The following is a 19,148-nucleotide window of genomic DNA, read 5'->3' as shown; positions in this document are numbered from 1 at the left end:
GCACTGGTAGTGAGAGCCAGTAGATCATAATGAGCTGTACAAATATTGCAGATGCTTGGCACCTTCTTTACTTGGAAAATTCCCAGGTGATGGCACCATTCCTAAATGAGAAGTGTGGGGAAAGAAAAAAAAAAGAACATTCATACGCACCTAGATGGCTGCCGCTGTCCCCCAGCTGGCTCTGAGATTGCTGATTGCTCAGTGCTCGGGTCCACTCTTAGAGCCCATTCACACAGGGGCAACTTTAGATCCGACTTCAAGTCGCCCCAAGTCGCCCCTAGTCGCCTCAAGTCGCGCTACATGAAAAAATCAATGTAAGTGAATGGATCCATCTTAATGCACACTACTGCAGTCGCTCCGACTTCAGAAAAGGTTCCTGTACTACTTCAATCCGACTTGAAGGCAACTTGTACCCATTGATTTCAATGGAAGTTGCCTCCAAGTCTGATCACTGTTCATACTGAGGCAACTTTACAGGAAGCAGAAAGGAAACAGAAAGTAATTTCCTCCACTAAACAGCCAGCCCCCTCCTTCTCACACACAGCTGATAAGCTCTGATTGGCCACTTGTAAAGTTCCCTGTCCTGGAGGCGACTTCAAGTTGTGTTGTAAGTTGCCCCAAGTCGTGCTGTGATTCATACTCAAGTCGTGTCCAAGTTGCCTCCCAAAGTCGCGCTGGAAGTCGTGTTGCCCCTGTGTGAATGGGCTCTTAGGGTCGGTTCACACATGGGCAACACGACTTTTGCGCGACTTTGTACCGCGACTTCAACGCGGCTTCAGCGCGACTTTAGCGCGACTTCGGCAAATTACGAGGCGACTTGAAGTCGCCTCCATGACAGGCGACTTCGCCTGTGGCCAATCACCTCTCTGGGAGGGAGGGGGGGAGGGAGGGGTTTTCTCTGCAAAGTCGCTTGACTTTACAGAGAGATCCGACTTGCAGGCGACTTACATTGAGTTGAATGGGTACAAGTCGCCTACAAGTCGGATAGAAGTAGTACAGGAGTCTTTTCTGAAGTCGGAGCGACTTCAGTAGTGTCAATTAAGACGCTCCCATTGCCTACCATGTTAACCTAAATGCAAAGCGACTTGGGGCGACTTGAGGGCGTACAAGTCGGATCCCAAGTCGCCCCAGTGTGAACCGACCCTTAGTCACTACTCATGCCTCCACCACAGCACTGGGCTGTGGAGGAGGCATGAGCGGCTGGCTCAGCCCCTCAGCAGGCCACTGAGAGGCTGTGCCAGCTGTTGGTCCAGCCCAGTGACGGCTGATGCTCAAAATTTTTTTAGGGGGCGCAAACAAAAAAAACATCAATTGCAGCCTCACTGTGCCCCATCAAATGCAGCCACTGTGCCCCCTTCACCATCTGCCCGGCACTTACCCTGTCTTGGTGGTGGGTCAGGCATGCTGGTGACGGTGGCAAGTGGTGGGACTTTGCAGCGGGTCAGACAGTGGCTCCTTTGTCCTCCTCTGCGTCTCCTCCCCTCCTCCCGATAGGTGTCCAATCGTAGCGCCTGTCCTTTCAGCCAATCAGGTGACGGGTAACAGACCCGCTTTTCTAACACACCTGACGGGTAACAGACCCGCTTTTCTAACACACCTGGGTGGACTGCAAGCTCAATGCTTTGCGCTCGCAGTTCACCTTTTTTTAAAGCCTATTAGAGCCTATGGCTCTAATCAGGTGACATATGACCGAGGTACTCAAGAAGACGTGAGAGGGTAAGATAGGGAAGGTCCTCCACCTTTAAAATCACTGCCGCTTACCAGCTACATAGATCTCTTGTTAAGGAGATCAAAAACCGCCTGTGGCTTGTTCCCCAGCCTGGGTCTCTGTGCTTAGCAGCAAGTATCCCAGATTCCTCCTCACTGGATCTCCCCAGTGTATGCCAACGATCAGTTAGTCCCCATGTAAGGATAAAAATGCTTCCATAGTGTAAATCCTTAAAACGTTTATTAGTTAAGACAAGATTGCACTTACAATTGCCGTAGATAAAAATAGCGTGTCAAAAGATAGTCGAGCCAGCCGCCTCTCGATAGCTGCCTGTTGCTTCCGGGACTTTGCGTTAACTTGGTGACGTCAGCGCACCGCTCCTCCCTACGCTGTTTCGTCACAGATGACATCATCCTGGGGCTGGGAATCGCACATAGATGGTTGCTCTGATATTTTGCGTTAAAGAACATTCTTCCTTCAGAGACACATAAGAGCAAATTGGACACTTAGGGGGATTTACAGCTTTTGTTTTTTGATTGATATGTATGTTTTAATGGTTCACATGTCACATTACCAAACTCTATTTAATTTGGCGCAGCTTACTTTTACTTAAGTCTATTGATTGTGTGTGTCTCGCATGAAGTTGCAGAGTTTTTATTATTTTACCAATATCACTTTTGTAATCATCACTGAGTGGTTTACAGATAGCGCAGTAATTAATATTTGACACTCTAATCAGGTGCTATTAAAAAAAAATACACCCCCGCCGCTGGAATTCAGGCGCCCGGCATCCATAAAGGGTCCAGATGCCTGAATAGGGGGTGGCGGCGGCCATGGATAGATTCATGCAATGCATGAATCTATCCATTATACACAGAAGGGGTGACAGTAGAGAGGGGGCGGCGCCCTTAATGGACGCACCGCCACTGGTCCAGCCATATGGGCAGATCATGACATTATTGTGGCGTCAGTCGACAGTGGACTTTAGCCCACTGCTTGCTGAATCTGGGTCACAGGAGTGCACTTAATTCTGGTTAATTCACAGGTGACATATGGCCAAAAGAGCTTTGTCCATACTTCTTTTTTTAATGACCAAAACATGCAATAAATACTGGGCATTCGGTTTTCACATTAAATGGCGTTATGTGCTTCATTCAAAAATTAACTGATCAAGTTCAACAAAGGGAGGTTTTGCTTCACTAGATCCTAAAACTGCTCCCGATAGTTTCCTAGTGTGGCGTTGTGACATTGCCCAATATACACATTTAAAGTGGAAATTGCACTGTATCCAAGGTCTGCTTATTGTTAGGACCCTTCCTCCATCTTAATCAACTGAACTAAACTGTCAAACACTTTTGGGGAAAAATGGTTAGTTGTGCTTTACTTTCCCATGGCTTCTGTACTGCAGTGGAAGACATTGCATTCTCTGGGTTCTCATCGGAAAAATGGCAGAGAACCCAAAATCTTCTAAAAGGACACTTCAATACAGTACAGTTCAGTAGCGCCTTCTCTACTCATTTTGCCTAGGGAATGATGAATAAAGTGATATATTTGCCCTATTCCTTGCTCCATCAGTCTTCCTCCATTTCATGTGACCAGTCCCCCAAAATTTTTACCCTTCACTTCCCTGCCTGTCACAGCTTTCTGACATCCTGTACAATGCGGACCAGTCCTGAATTGGATGGAAGGATGCTGAGATCCTACCCACTTTAGAGGGCATCAGACAGCAGAATAGAACCTGCCGAGGGAGCAAGTATATCACCTTATTTATCATCCTCTAGGCAAAATGAGTAGTTTTTTAAAAAAGCATTGTAAACTTTGAAATGGTTTTTGTTTTAGCTAGATTATAATGGAGTTATATTCCTTTGGTGTTTGCTTTGTAATGATCGGCTCATATGTTGTAGCTGCAGTTTGTAGCGCCATAATCAATCGATTCCTCTATGTCCATACAATAATCCACCTAGCTTGTCCCTGTTCATTAAAGGGACAGGCAACTTCTTTTTCCGGTTCAAAATCCATGCCTCACCATCACAAATGTGGGAGTACTAATGTGATGAAAGGCTGCATGATGAGTTCTCTCTTAAAGAGGAGCTGCAATCTGCTCACATAATTTGTAATAAAAACATCTTTGCCATTCTGAAGCCTCTCTCCAACCACTTTGCATATTATTTAATATTTACTTTGGTTCTGTACTTGCCAAATATGCTGCCGAAATCTCCCTTGACTAAGTCTGGCTGCATCCATTTTAACTGTGGGCATTTTACACAGAGGCACACCTCCAGCCCTGCAGCTCACATTGGCCCTCTTATGACTCATCCTCCCTCCCTTCCTGGCAAACTCTCACAAGAGAGAGTGCTGTGCATGATGTCATAAGCCTAGGCTAATGACCAGACAAGGGACAGTAAGTGAGCTGTATAAGGTATTTACTGGCAGAAAAAAAAAGTTTTACTATCCAAAGTTAAAACAAGGGCGGAAGATTCAATAGATGGAAAGTTGAAAAAATGACTGAAGGTCCACTTTAATTACTCTCCCTGCTTGTGTCTGATTTTAATAATTTAGCTCTCACCAGAAGAGTACTAGACTAAGAGACCAAGGGTTTGTGGGTTATATAGTTTCTGCACAGGAAGTGTCAGGTCTCACACTACAGACAGAGGAAAGTGCTGACATAGAAATGTGAAGATTTACTCTACTACAGGCTCTATGTACAAGACAACAGATGACCATGGGGAGTGGAGGCGGGTGGTGGTATATTACTAAAACTGGAGAGTGCAAAATCGGGTGCAGCTCTGCATAGAAACCAATCAGCCTCCAGGTTTTGTTGTCAAAGCTTAGTTGAATAAGCTGAAGTTAGAAGCTGACTGGCTACCTTGCACAACTGCACCAGATTCTGAGAGCTCTAGTCTTAGTAAACCTTCCTCTGTGAACCTACATGATCAATGTAAATCTTGTGCAGGTAAGAAGGTTTAGAATGCCTTTATTTATCGGCAGGTAAGTTCTGTAAGAATGAGACCTGTACAGACTTTGGTCACAAAGTGGCTAAGTCACATAAGAAATGGTGGAAGATAGAGCCTGTATACTAAAGTACATAAAACAAAATAACTTTGCAGTAAGGCAGGAAACGATTAAATCCCAAAGTTAAAAAGTTTCTGTTTTTCCTGTTTGTGTCTTCCTGAATATTCTGGATCTTCAATAACTCGGTCTACAGTGCTCCTAAAACCAACCATACATGGCTCAATCTTTCTCTAGTTCAGCTGCTGGACCGACTTTTGATGGTGCTTGTAGGGATGCCCAAAGCTTGAATTTGTAAAAAATGTAACATACTGCAGCCTTTCAATCGTTAGATGTGATGCCTGCATCAGCTTTTAGGGTTTTTTCCGCTTCTGTTTTCACATGATGATCTGGCCAAAAACACACCTCCTGTATTAGAGCACCCCACTCTGGATGAATGAGAACAGGGGACACCTTTTGGACAGCGGCATTGTCAGTCTGGAGGGAGGGGAGTGTTAAATGTACTCACAGATTTAAATACACTAACAAATTGAAGCAAAACTTCAGTTAACACTCTATAAGCAGTTACAGCAAACAGCTTTTCTTTTCTTTTTTTTTTTTTTTTTGGGATAAAGGTTTTAAATGAGTACATAAAAGTTGATCATTGTAAGCACCCCTGCCAGTGTTGAATGGTTTGTCTCATCCCTGTAACTTGAAACATCTGCAGGAGAGCTTGTTCATTTGGAAAAAAACAGACTTACTGACTGGATCACCAAATAGAATAAAAAAAGCCTAAAAAAAGATAACAAATGCAACCATTGCATCTAAAAATTGGTAGGCTGCAATATAATATTTGCTTTTGTGTTGAATACTGCTTTAATTGTCAACCTATCAAATGATGTTGAGCATAAATTGTCTGCATTTTTTCCTCTGCCATGATGTCATAAGAGATCAGACTAAGTATATTTGTTTTTAGTCTGCCCCTGGAGTCTGCAGCAGTTGCTTTTGGCGTGTAATTGCTGCTTATGTACACTGGACGTTTTTTGCAACCTCTCCTGAATGATTTAATTCGACAGATAGTAACCCACATTTAAAACGTCAGTTTTTAGTACACATTTCAGTTTATAGATTGAATGCTTAAATCTTAAACATCTCTTTCCTTCTGCTATTGTTAGTCAGCTATTTTTTCTGTAGTCTCCCTGCTCTCTAACCTGTCAGCATCTGTTTTGCGCTTTTCTGAAGAAGAAAGTAAGCAAAATGCGGGACTGTCGGTGCAGGACGACATGTCAAGTCTGTTGTACCTTGTGGAGTTCCTTCTGTTTAGAAAGCAGAAAATAGAATTTCATGATTGGAGGGGAACCAGTAATTGGATTTTTGACAGGACTCTCCTCCCAATTTTACATAAGCACCCCCCCCCAATTTTTTTATTTCTATGCCCTGCTCTGCTTTTTATGTATTTAAGATATTAAAGTGTCATTAAACCCACATCCATAAAAAAACTATCAATAAATGGTGTATTACATGCTGTTTATACTCCGTCACTATGAGATCTGTTGTCTGTATTCTGTAAAAAAAAAAAAGGTTAATCCTGCTGTTCTCTATCTCTACCTTCTGTTCATGTCCCCAATTCAGCTAGGGATTTTGCAGCTGTGGTGGCAACTCTGCACATGCTCAGTTTTTAGTGAGATTCTATGGGGAGCATTTCCTCCTTGTCACATCTGAGCAGCCCATGTGACTATAGAGTTACACATGTGGGTGTATACACAGTGGTAAATGGCAGCCCACTCCCTCCCTTCTCCACCATGTCCACTAGCCAGCTAAACGCAATGGGTGCGGGATATTACTTGTAGATTAATGGAGGCTTCACCTACCTCCTTTTTCTAAGACACAGGCTGAAGGGGCATGACACAGCCTGTTACTGGCAGAAATCTGCCCACACCATGTTATTGCCACAAATTAATAAAGATCTAATTTCAAATATCTATTTGTATACCAATTTAAAACAGTTTATTTTTTTTTTTTTTATTTATTTTTACTCTGTGTATTCCAAAGACTGTTTATTTTTTTTAAACATGTGACCAGCAGCAGGGGACTAGAAGCTCCTCCTGCTTATGTTTCCCTGCAGACAGGCTGGGAAAGATTTGGGTCATGTGACAGCTGTATATCGATTAGGAAAAAGGTACTTGGATGTATTTTTCTTTTTAAAATAATTACAGTGCCATCATCCACATACAGAAATAGAAGGGACCATGTAAATTTAAACAGTGTGTGTTTAGTATTACTTTAGGATTCATTGCTCTGTGAAGAACATTTTATAAATACTGAGTTGTAGAGCTGAATTTTGTGTTTGGCACTAATTATTGTTGCATTGAATAATGAACATTTTTCATTGTATTTCAGGATGATTGGAATGATATTGGTTTGCTTAAAAAAAGAGATCCACACAGCATAAATGAAGAAGAGAAAACTCAAAACTTGGAGACCCTTCCACCGGGTAAAAATTTCAATTGATGACTATGTGATTTATTCAGCGTTGTCCATAAAAAAAGTGTGATTTTTCTGTTTTTCCAGTTTTCATTAAAATTTTTAATTGCGTTACATGTCCAAACTAACAACCTGTTAGGAATGTCTTTTGTGAAACATTTTGGCAATTGTTAGTCTGGGTTGTACTGTGTGTGCCCTAAAAAAATGAATTAAAAAGTGTCACCTAAGTGCTTTTGATTGGACACTGTACTCCCTGCTCTGCTTCCTATCTAGCAATTCCCAGGCTGCAATCACCAGCACTTTTCCACAAATAATAAAATAAAATTAAAAAACTGTTTTTGTTAGGGAGCTGGACCCAGATTGTGCATGTGGACATGTATCAACTCCATGTTCTCTTCTCTGTTACCTTGGGTGTTCTGGACTCGAGAACCCCGGAATAGTCTGAAGAGTCCAATATAAAAATGTGAAAGTGCCACAACTAAAGCACAAGTCCAATAAATATTTATTATTCACAACAAGAGGTCATAAGGTGCAGCTAAGTACAGAATGCATTTCTGGCAGATCAACCAGTATTGTTCTGTACTTCTGGAGTGTTTAAAAAGAGAAAACCGGTGTAAATGTGCATGTATTGCAGAAATTGTGTTTTTAAAGCGGAACTACACTGTATATGAGCATCACAAACCAAAAGCGCTATTTGATTTATTTTTAATATTCAAAGCAAACTCCCCCATCCATCTATCCATGTATGTCTCCATGCTTTATTTTGCTGAGAAATCACTTTGAAAAACATCCCCCTGGCATTTCTGCCTGTGGCCATCTTGAGTAAGGGCAGATGATTCGTGTAGCATTTACTTCCTGGAATCCATCTGCCCTTAGCTAAAGCCTCGTATACGCGATTGGATTTTCCAACTGGAAATGTGTGATGACAGGGTGTTGGCGGAAAATCCGACCATTTGTACGCTCCATCGGACAATTGTCTGATTTTCTGTGGACGAATGTCTGTCGGATTCTCCGAGCATGTGTAAACAAGTCCGTCGTACAAAAGTCCAAAGTACAAACACGCATGCTCAGAAGCAAGGACAAGCCAGAAGCGGTCGGACTTGTAAACTAGCGTTCGTAATTGAGAATTAACATTCGTGACGTGGCAAATTATGAAATCTCGAAATGCAGAGCACAATTCTCTTCTTCTTTATTAATAAAGCTGCTTTGCTGGTGATACTGAAGGAGTTATCGCAAACAAATTTTCAAAGGCTTTTTTTTTTTTCTTGTGATATCAAGTATAATATGTGTGGTTTTTTTTTTTTTTTTTTTTTGGCAAGTTACCACACCACCATTATCCCGTAGTTTTCAAGGTCAAAGGTACAACTATGTTGGTGTCTCTTGTCAATTTTACATTGTATTTTTTTTAAATGTAACGGCCTAATCCCAAACTGTCATTTGAAGTAAAACACACAGCCACATATTATTCTCCACAATTTTTTTATTGTGCATTAAAAAAATAAAATTAGACATGCTATCTGCCAATAGAACTTAACCAAAAAGTGCATTCCATGCATCCAAAAATATAGAAAATATAACAAATCAAATCATTATTCAACAAAAAAATAAAATAAAAGCCTCATGCATGTGTCCTGCTTCTTAATATAGAGGGTCAGCAATGCCAAGAGTTGGTGAAAGCAGGGGTCCGTCTCCAGGAGATAATTCCGAAAATCATCTGTATTATTCTCCTGGAGCTCCCGCAGCAAAGGCATATGACATAGTTGGTCAACATTTAATAAAACAACCAATTTTTGGTCCAAGAAATCCTTCTCCTCCTCCTGTTCCTGGACTGGACTTGGGTCAAAGCAATAACTCCAAGGCCAATAATAAATAACACATTGTCTCCTCCGATTCCGCAACATGTCTGGTTGACTAACGGCCGTTCAGAAACAAACTGAAAAGTGTGAATCAACACTCTCCAAACTTCTACTAACACAAAATTAGCAGAAGGAGCCCAAAGGGTGGTGCTAAAGAGCGGAAAAACCACGTAGTACATCACTATGTTTGTTGGCCGACCATTCCTTGCTGTTTGTATGCAAGACAAAATCCAGGCACACTCCTTCAGACAAAAGTCCAAGGTTTTGTCTGCGGCAAATCCGATCGTGTGTATGAGGCTTAAGGCATGCAGGCAGGAGGGTGTGCTTAGTTGAGAAAACCCCTCCTCTCCTCCTGAAGACTCTTGAGATGTATGACATTTGCCTACGCATGGAAACCAGGAAGTAACTAAAATGTAAAAAAAAAAAAGTTTAAAACAAGTAAATATAATATACCATCCTATCTATTTACTAATGCTGGCAGCACAAGGATTCAAAATAGTCAATGTTGAATGAGAGAGTGAAATTCCACTTTAAAACCTTCAAAATGTTGTTATACAGTGGAACCTTGGTTAACGAGTAACGCGCTTAACAAGCGTTTTGAAAGACTAGCAACTTTAAAAAAAAAAAAATTCTGACTCTGTTTGCGAGTGTTGTCTTGCAAAATGAGCAGAATTCAAGCTAATGTGGTGTGCAGTACCGCATTTGGCCAGAGGTGCGGGGGCGCCGGTGACACTCTGAACGGTTCGGAAATACTCGGAATCACTTGGAAATACTCAGTTTCAGCTGAGCTGTCCCCGAGTATTTCAAAGCTCTCCGGCGCCCCCCCTCACCTCTGGCCACATGTGGTATTGAATGCAATAGAAGTCAATGCGGAACTAATTTATCTTCGCTTCCATTGACTTCTATATGGAAACTCGCTTTGATATGTGAGTGCTCTGGATTACAAGCATTCTCCTGGAACAGATTATGCTCATAATCCAAGGTTCCACTGTATTTTATAAAATTGTTTTATCTGCACACCAATAAGATTCATTGCCTATGCAGTAGCATAATCAAAAAAGTGTTCGGGCATTCCCAGGACTACGAATAAGGAGACAAACTAGTATGAAGCTTACCTTGAGAAAAGTCAAAGACGGAGAGCAGCACCATCCAAGATTTATGAGATGTCAGTGCATGTGGGGTTAATACTGCGATTCATCCGGCTGTGGGGAAGACTACTACTTGCTGGTGAAGTGGCAGCTGATGGGACTGGACACGCCGGTGGTTCCCATCGCTTCCAGAGACTCGGGAGGGCTCACAGGCAGCGGTATACATCACTTCTGGTTGGAGAGAGAGCGGGGAGGAGTGTGCATTCGGAGCATGTGTGCTCCTTCATCAGACTGACCTTAAAATCCTAAAGAAGCAGCACGCATGAACGCGCAGAAGATTTAAAAAAATTGATGTAATAGATCAATGTGTTGTATCCTGCATGCTTTCTTGTAGTTGCCATATTCTTCTTAGGCCTTAGAAGTCCCCTAAAAATGTGAATAATAACATTGGTGCCTTGAAAACTAATTTTGGGGTGTGGGTGTGTATGTATATGTATATGTATATGTGTGTGTGTGTATGTATGTATCTCCTTCATTAAATGGGATTTAAAAAGAAAATTGCCATATTAAATTTAACTCATTAGTTTTGTACAAAAATAAACCAATAATACTGTTTTGAAATTGCAGTTCTAAGGTGTGAGCTATATCTTTTAAATGGCTTTGTCTGCCAGGTTCATTATTGTGGGAGTACAAAGTAGAGGGATGATGATAGGCTGAGGGATTGTTAATGACATAAAAAAAGAAAAGATATATGGCTATTTGTTGATACTGATGCCTCTGATGTGAGTTATTTGGGCTTTTGAGTAATAGAAAAAATAATTAAAATGGCACATAATGTGTGAATTGTTTTTACATCTCTTCTGATGAGAAGCATACTGGATCTTTATTTTGGATTCTAGGTATACTGATGGCTTTAAATTTAACTGTCAGTTTTAAAATTCTAATCGCTGACTTTGTGTTACAGGGTTGAGATTAACTGCTATATGAAATCAAATATAGGTATAGGGTTGATTTTTGCTACTGGCTACCTACTAAGGAACTATATAAATAGATTGACCTTTTGATATTCTTCAGGATTTTTGATGGGGGATTTCGGCTGTCAAGATATTGTTTTGAAAGCTGTTAGAACCCAATTTAAATTAATGACTTGCATTTTGTTAGCAAAACAGACTATCGCCAAAACCTGGAAGAAACAATTTGTTTGCTTCGAGGAACACACAAAACATTCAACTGGATTTGGACCCCGTGGATACAATATGCCCACCCACCACCGTCCATGGAGAGCTATACTTAATTATAATAGTCCCTGGGCATCCCTGAAGCTCACTCCCCTCCCCTCCCCTTCACACCACCTCTCTCCCACCTTCCTACTGTGGACATCCTTCTTTCCTTTTTTTTTTTTTTTTTTTTTTCTTTCCTATTTTTTTGTTGTAGATCATGTCCTGTGACAAAGGTACCTGGCCCATTGATGCCTACTCTAACTTGTAGGCAACAAATTTTGTTTATTAATATGCTATCACATCCTCGGCAGCTACGTTCCTGCTATGTAACACCTTCTCGGCATTTACAGACCGTCCTTTTAAGCTAAGTTTTGTACTTTAAAATTTTCAATAAAAACCTATTGAAAGTGAAAGCTGTTAGAACAGAAATATATATATATATATATATATATATATATATATATATATTATATATTTATATTAGTTTTATATATGGTAAAACATTACCTTCATATTACAAGGCCAAATGTATTGAAAGTTATGGTTAGGAGCTGTCGTTTGGTGGCGGTATCACAGTTAGAGACGCATGGAAAGGCAGTAAGATCCATAACCCTTCTGCACGCCTGTGACACAATTCTCTTTTTTTTCAACTTGTTCAATGTCCTCTTTGCCCTTACATGTCAATGGCAACCCAAAACCTGCTTACAGATCAACTGCATCTGTCAATGAATTTTAAATGATCTCAGAAGCAGAAGTGATGCCATCAACACAAGTCCAAAGCCTAATAACACAGGCCCAAAATTTGTTAAATACATTCCAGGTGAATCCAAAACAAAAGGTGTTTTAAGGTCTTAGTGTTACAGCTCATTTTTTATCTAAAGCAGTTACAGCCTAAGATGAGCCTGTCCCCTGCCAGCAGCTGGAGAGTGGAACTCTTGCTCTCTGTGTTGAAGCAGTGGTCTCCCTGCAGAGGTCTGACACATGCCTTTATTGGGGAGTGGGGGGTATAACGCTGCGATTGGCAAAGCTCATGCTCCCTGCTGATTAGAGGGTCTGACACAGCAGGGGGCATGTTGAACCTTACCAGAAGTGAGTAATTGTCTCATTCTGCAGCCTTTTGGTATTGGAAAGGCTTTTCTATTTAGGAAGTGGCTGCTTTGGGAAAATAAAAACTTCAGACATTGAACACCTTTTTTGTTTTAATGCAACTCCCAATGCATTTAGCTGATTTCAACTGAAGATTTAAATGGGCTTTACCATGCATAGTTTGCTTTCTCAGTTAATCCACCACCATACTTAAGTAAAAAGTTGGATTTGCATTTGCACTGCCTATACTGTTTTAAACTTGTTTTATTAAACCAGACAATTAACCCCCCCCCCCCCCCTTCTTTTCTTTTCCCAACTTAGGTAAGGTACGGTGGCAGGACTTCGATCAAGATGCCTATGTTGGAGTCACTGTAGTGCGACCTGGTCAGGATGCTTATGCACGTAACAAATTTAATCAAGTGGAAAGTGACAAATTGCGCATGGACAGAAATGTTCCTGATACACGACATGACCAGTATGTATATAAACTGTTACAAACCTGTAAAAACTTAAGTGGAATTTTGGCCTAAAGCTAACTAATCTTAAAACTGCTCTCACCCCCCCACACATACCTTTTACTAACTACCCTGTGGAAGAAAGATCTGTATACTTGCCTATTTTCAGGCCGCTTCGGTCTATTCACATGATCCCATATGTGTCATCAAGCAGCAGCTACAGGGTAGAGAAGAGAGCGCTAGACAATGGCTGGAATGCCTGAGTAGTAATGTCACTCATAGGCTTACTATGGGCCATCCATTGTCAGTGCTCCCTCCTCTCTCCTGAAACTGCTGCTTGATGACACAAGGAACCGATCACATGACCAGACCACAGTGGCCTGACAATAGGAAGCATACAAAGCTTTCTTCCACCAGAGTGTTTTGGCGGGGTAGGTGTCCCCCTATCAGAACACAACAGCTCTGCTGGGGAGATTGCTGTACTAATGTCAGACTGTTAGTACATCAGCTCCGACCAGAGATGTCAGTTTCTTTTCATTCAACCTGAAAAAACACTATTAGTGTGTACCAGGCTTAAGCCTCTGCGGGCAAAAATGCAACTCCCGAGGGCGGGGGAAGGAGGGTGTGGTCTAAGTGACTTATGCATAAGATCACTAAGTAAAGGGGCAGCAGTGGGATATGGCTGATATGGCAGCTGAACAGAGAAACAGATGAGCTTAGGTTGCTTAAAATAGGCATGATAAGTGGGGTATTCCAGCTAAGTGATTTGCAAAGCTTAAATTAAAAAAACAAAAGCAGGGATGTCATACTTGCCTGTTCTGTGTAATGGTTTTCCACAGAGCAGCCCTGATCCTCCTCTTCTCCAGTCCCCTGCTGGCACTTCTGGCTCCCATGGGGGGCACTCGTGTTTGCTTTATCCCGAGCTGGGCTGCTTTTTGTTTTTTTTTTTTTTCAAATGCACAACCTGGCTCGACCCTGCCCCCTGCTCTCAGCCTCAGCAATGGCTGCTAATGCACTCCGCCAAGCCTGTCAGAGCTGGGAGAAGAGCTGCTGCAGACGTGCATCGCACTGGACTGAGATTTGGGTTGGGGTGAGTCTTTGGGAAGGGGGAGGACTGGGGGGCTGGCTTGGAAGCCACTATTAATATTTTTTTTTTTTTTTTTTAACCATAATGCAGAGAAAGCATTCAGGTAGAACATCTGTTACCTTTAGAACCACTTTAACACCAGTTGCTTTTAAAATACAATTAAAGTGGTTCTAAAGGCAGAAGGTTTTTTTATCTTAATGCATTAAGATAAAAAAAAACTTTGTTTGCAGCTCTCCCCTCAGCCCCCCTAATACTTACTGGGCCCCATCTCGATCCAGCAATGTTGCACGAGAGCCTTGGCTGTCTAGGACTCTCCCTCCTGATTGGTTAAGACACAGCAGCGGTCAATCAAACTCGGTGAGCCAAAGAGGAGAGAGGGGGCGGAGAGGAGCCACGGCTTCATGTCTGAATGGACACACACAGCAGCGGCTCGGCCCGGGTGCCCCCATAGCGAGCTGTTAGCTGTGGAGGCACTGGGAAGGAGGGTTGGGCCAGGAGTGCCAGCGAGGGACCCAAGAAGAGGAGGACAAGATTTTAATATCACTTTAAGTTGAACTCCAGGCAAACGGCTAAATACACACATGAAATGTATACGTGGGAGCTGTTTTGCCTGCCATCAGTATTTTATTTTACATTAAGTCCTGAAATTTACACAGCTCTTGCCCCCAGCACCGCCCTCTACTGGGGAGAGGACCAGATCTTTGTCCTCTGCAGTTTTACTTTCACAAACTGGTCACCTTCTCACTTGTATTCTGGGACTGAACAGGAGAAAGCAGTAAACTGATATGTTAAGCTGATTGTCACTCTGCTCCTTCATTCTATCAGTATGTTCTTGCTCTGCAGCAAACCTGATTTGCTGCTTTTGCTTCTTCTCCCTCTCTGAGATCAGCTGTATAGACTGTGCAAGAAAAGATCCAAAAACAAAACCGAGTGTACTGGTATAGTGGAGTATTTCCGTTTTAGTGGAAATAGATTAAAGTTAAAGTCATTGTAAAGGATTGTTGTTTTTTTAATAAGAAACACGTCATACTTACCCCCACTGTGCAGCTCATTTTGCACAGAGTGGCTCCGAACATCCTCTTCTGGGGTCCCCCGGCGGCTCTTGCGGCTCCTCTCCACATCAGATAACCCCCTAGGAGAAGCGCTCTCCCGAGGGGGTTACCTCGCGGGCGTGCTCCCAAATCCAGCATTTGCGTCCATAGACACGAATGCTGGACTCGGCTCCGCCCGCATCAGTGGATTTGATTGAAAGTAGCAGGAGCCAATGGCTGCGCTGATATCAATCTATCCAATCAAGAGCCAGGACCCCATGGAGAGAGGGACAGCGCGTCCCGGCCGAGCAGATGAAGGGGCTCAGGTAAGTAAACCAGGGGGGGGAGCTGGGGGGCCGGTGACTGTCAGGTGTTGTTATACCTCAATGCATCGGATGCATTAAGGTGAAAAAACACGAGGGTTTACAACCCCTTTAAGCAAAATCCCAAAACAAGCCATTGAAGCTGCCAGTTAGTAGAAAGGTTTCTGATTGTCGCTCTAATTAATTATATGATTAATTGCTGCCAGTTAAGTTCTAGAGTTGGATCTATATTTAGCCACTTAAACTGTCTAGTGACTGATGAAGGGGATAAGCTTCCCCGAAATGAGATCTCCAAGCAACAGAATGCTGCGATTGTGCAGCAGAGGAGGAGGAGGTTTATGAGAGGAAGAGGCAGGAGGGTTGATCTCCATCCGTGCTGTTGGTGGTTACCCCCTGGAACAGTACCTTCTTTTTAAAGCCACTGTAGAAGGATATTAAAAAGTAGGTTCACTCTGGGGGGGGGGGGGGGGGGGGGGGGAATAAGTCAGCAGCTACAAATCCTGTAGCTGCTGACTTTTAAAAGGATCCAGCGTCGTCATTACCCGGGATAGTTCTTCGCTAGCTTTCAGGTTCCCAACACTGGCATCATAACTGTATGATGATTTATTCACTTCACCACCTCCGGAAGATATACCCCCCCCCCCCCCCCCTCCTGACCAGGCCAGTTTTTGCAATATGGCACTGCATTACTTTAACTGACAATTGCGTGGTTGTGGGACACTGTACCCAAATAAAATGTATTTTCCCACAACTAGAGCTTTCTTCTGGCGGTATTTGATCACCTAATTGTTTGCGCTTATAAAAAAAAAAAAAAAATGACTGACAATTTTTAAAAAAAGCAATATTTTTTTTTTTATTTCTGCTATAAAACCTTTCCAATAAAAAAAAAAAATCTAATTTCTTCATCAATTTAGGCCAATATGTATTCTGCTACATATTTTCGTTAAAAAAAAATCCCAATAAGTGTATGTTGATTGATTAGTTTGCGCAAAAGTTATAGCATCTACAAACTATGGGATATATTTATGTAATTTTTTTTATTTATCGCAATGGCGGAGATTAGCAACTTTATAACGGGACTGCGATATTGGGGCGGACAAATTGGACACCTGACACTTTTGGGGACCAGTGACCTTATTACAGTGATCAGTGATAAAAATATGCACAGTCGCTGTACTGACACTGGCAGGGGAGGGGTTAACATCAGGGGCGATCAAAGGGTTAAATGTGTGCCTAGATGATGTTACAGTGTAGTGGGGGAGGTGCTTTTACTAGTGGAAGGCATTGTTCGGGTTGGAACACAGGATCCATGCTTTCTGTACTGACAGAATGGCAATCTGCCTGTGTACCGAATGATCAGCAGGTGCCAACGAAAATCGGGTCTGCGGAACCCGCTGATCATCTCCTGCTGTGTAAAATTGCAGCAGGAGCTAGCGGCCGGCAGCGCCTCCTCGTGCCCAGAAGTGCAGGGTTATATGTATATATGTGTGATCCTGAACAGTAAATTTGCTATTGGGTCGTTGGTAAGTGGTTAAACCTATTTCCTTTTAAATGTAAATGCTACGCTAAACCAGCGTGCTCTGTTTTCTGTTTGGATCTCTTCTAGTTTACAGAGTGCTACTCAAGAGCTGTAAGGTATAGCATTTGAACTTTGCATGAACTTTTTTGCATTTTAATGTGTCTACATACTGGATAATGTGCTGCACTCAGCTTACAGTTCTGTTGCCATTTGCAGCAGACGGCTTAGATCTGTTTATTTGTAGTGCAAACCAGTATCCTTTGGAATTTTTGTTTTTAAATTTATGGTACAGTAGACTGCAGGGAGCCAGCACAAAGTCAAACTCAGGTACTTACACTGTTTAATACATCAAAAGTATTTTTATATTACAAAGTGTTAACCCACAACTGTAAAATCACTCTGTAAATATGCCTCTTATACTCACTGTGGAACCAAAGGGGTTAATCCTCTGCATTGTGTAAAAGGGCAGTTGGATCCTGTCTTCTCCGATCCTTCCATTGTCCCCAAATCATATGCTGATAGCACAGAGCCTTGGGGGTACTCTGCACATGCTCAGTTTGGTGTGTATTAGTAGAGAGTTTTATTTATTTTGGGGATGGTACATGTGATCAGCACAGGGCCAATCAGCACTGTCCAGACAGAGGGTTAAAGGTCATGCAGCCTCATAGGACAGTCAGAGGAGAATGAAAACTCCTACATGCTTTTAGTGCTCGGCAGGACGCTGATAGACTGCTATATACTGCTGATAAGAAAAGGTATTTAGCAGTTTATATTTATTAAAATAATTGCATTTCCATGTTCTGTGTATTGTGGGAGACCAGATACACTATAATACCAAAAGCATTAGGACGCTTGCCTTTATATGTACATGAACTCTAATGGCATCCCAGTCTTAGTCCGTAGGGTTCAGCATTGAGTTGGCCCACCCTTTGCAGCTATAACAGCTTCAACTCTTCTGGGAAGGCCGTCCACAAGGTTTAGGAGGGTGTCTATGGGAATGTTTGACCATTTTTCCAGAAGTGCATTTGTGAGGTCAGGCACTGATTCATCCCAAAAGTGTTCTATCAGGTTGAGGTCAGGACTCTGTGCAGGCCAGTCAAGCTCCTCCACCCCAAACTCGCTCACTTATGTCTTTATGGACCTTGCTTTGTGCACAGTTATGTTGGAACAGGAAGGGGCCATCCCCAAACTGTTCCTACAAAGTTGGGTGCATGAAATTGTCCAAAATGTCTTGGTATGCTGACACCTTAAGAGTTCCCTTCATTGGAACTAAGGGGCCAAGCCCAACCCCTGAAAAACAACCCCATACCATAATCCCCCCCCCCCCCCCCTCCACCAAATGATTTGGACCAGTGCACAAAGCAAGGTCCATAAAGACATGGATGAGCAAGTTTGGGGTGGAGGAACTTGACTGGCTTGCATGGAGTCCTGACTTCAACCTGATAGAATACCTTTGGGATGAATTAGAGCGGAGACTGCAAGCCAGGCCTTCTCATCCAACATCAGTGCCTGACCTCACAAATGTGCTTCTGGAAGAATGGTCAAACATTCTCACAGACACACTCCTAAACCCTGTGGTCAGCCTTCACAGAATAGTTGAAGCTGTTATAGCTGTAAAGGATGGGCCAACTCAATATTGAACCCCACGGATTTAGACAGGGATGCCATTAAAGGTCATGTGCGTGTAAAGGCAGGCGTCCCAATATTTTTAATAATATAGTGTATATTGAATGCAGGGTCCTGGGTTTAGTAACACTTTCTTAAAATAATTATCTGCCCACAGTTCAGCTTTTTACATCTACATAAGTTGGGCTTAGTTTACACTTGAGGTTGGGGGCAGTAAAATTAGGCATTTGAGCTTACATTTTACCACTCTTTCTCCCCAAGTCCCTAAGCTACAAAGGCAGCCAGATGGGGGTGTACACATGCTTAAACGCTGTGTGACAAAAACTATTCCCCTGTCGTGTTGAGGGGGCATTACTGCTGAAAGCAACATATTTAAGTGGATGGGTTGCCTTTTACAGTGGATGTAAACCCCATTCATGAAATTTGAGCTGGGCACATATCTGTAGTGTTTTACTTATCTCTCTTCAAAGCCCTAAGTTCCGTGGCTTTCTGCTGCTCCGTTCTTCTGTTATCAGCTTGATAACTTCTGACAAGTTCCCCATAAACTGAAAAAAAACCAGCCTGAAATTTGTGTTGGGGTGGATGCTATAAATTAGCAGAGAGCTGGTCTATTCAAAGCACAGCTCTGCATTGTTTATTCCCTTTTCTGCTTATGTGGATAGGGGGTGTGTGCCTTT

At 42.4% G+C, this 19,148-nt stretch overlaps 1 protein-coding gene across 2 annotated transcripts in view; it reads left to right on the top strand.

Annotated features, from left to right (window-relative positions):
* Positions 1–19,148, top strand: part of GALNT2 (polypeptide N-acetylgalactosaminyltransferase 2) — a 213,623-nt gene that overhangs the window by 42,868 nt on the left and 151,607 nt on the right. For both annotated transcript variants that reach the window (XM_073627973.1, XM_073627974.1), the window contains 2 exons: positions 7,097–7,190; positions 12,752–12,905. In XM_073627973.1, the coding sequence (XP_073484074.1) occupies positions 7,097–7,190; positions 12,752–12,905 (248 nt within the window). The remainder of the gene's footprint in view (positions 1–7,096; positions 7,191–12,751; positions 12,906–19,148) is intronic.

This window comes from Aquarana catesbeiana, linkage group LG04 (genome assembly GCF_042186555.1).
Source record: "Aquarana catesbeiana isolate 2022-GZ linkage group LG04, ASM4218655v1, whole genome shotgun sequence".
Taxonomy (NCBI): Eukaryota; Metazoa; Chordata; class Amphibia; order Anura; family Ranidae; genus Aquarana; species Aquarana catesbeiana.
The sequence above is the reverse complement of the archived record's forward strand: the minus strand, read 5'-3'. Positions and strand labels throughout refer to the sequence as shown.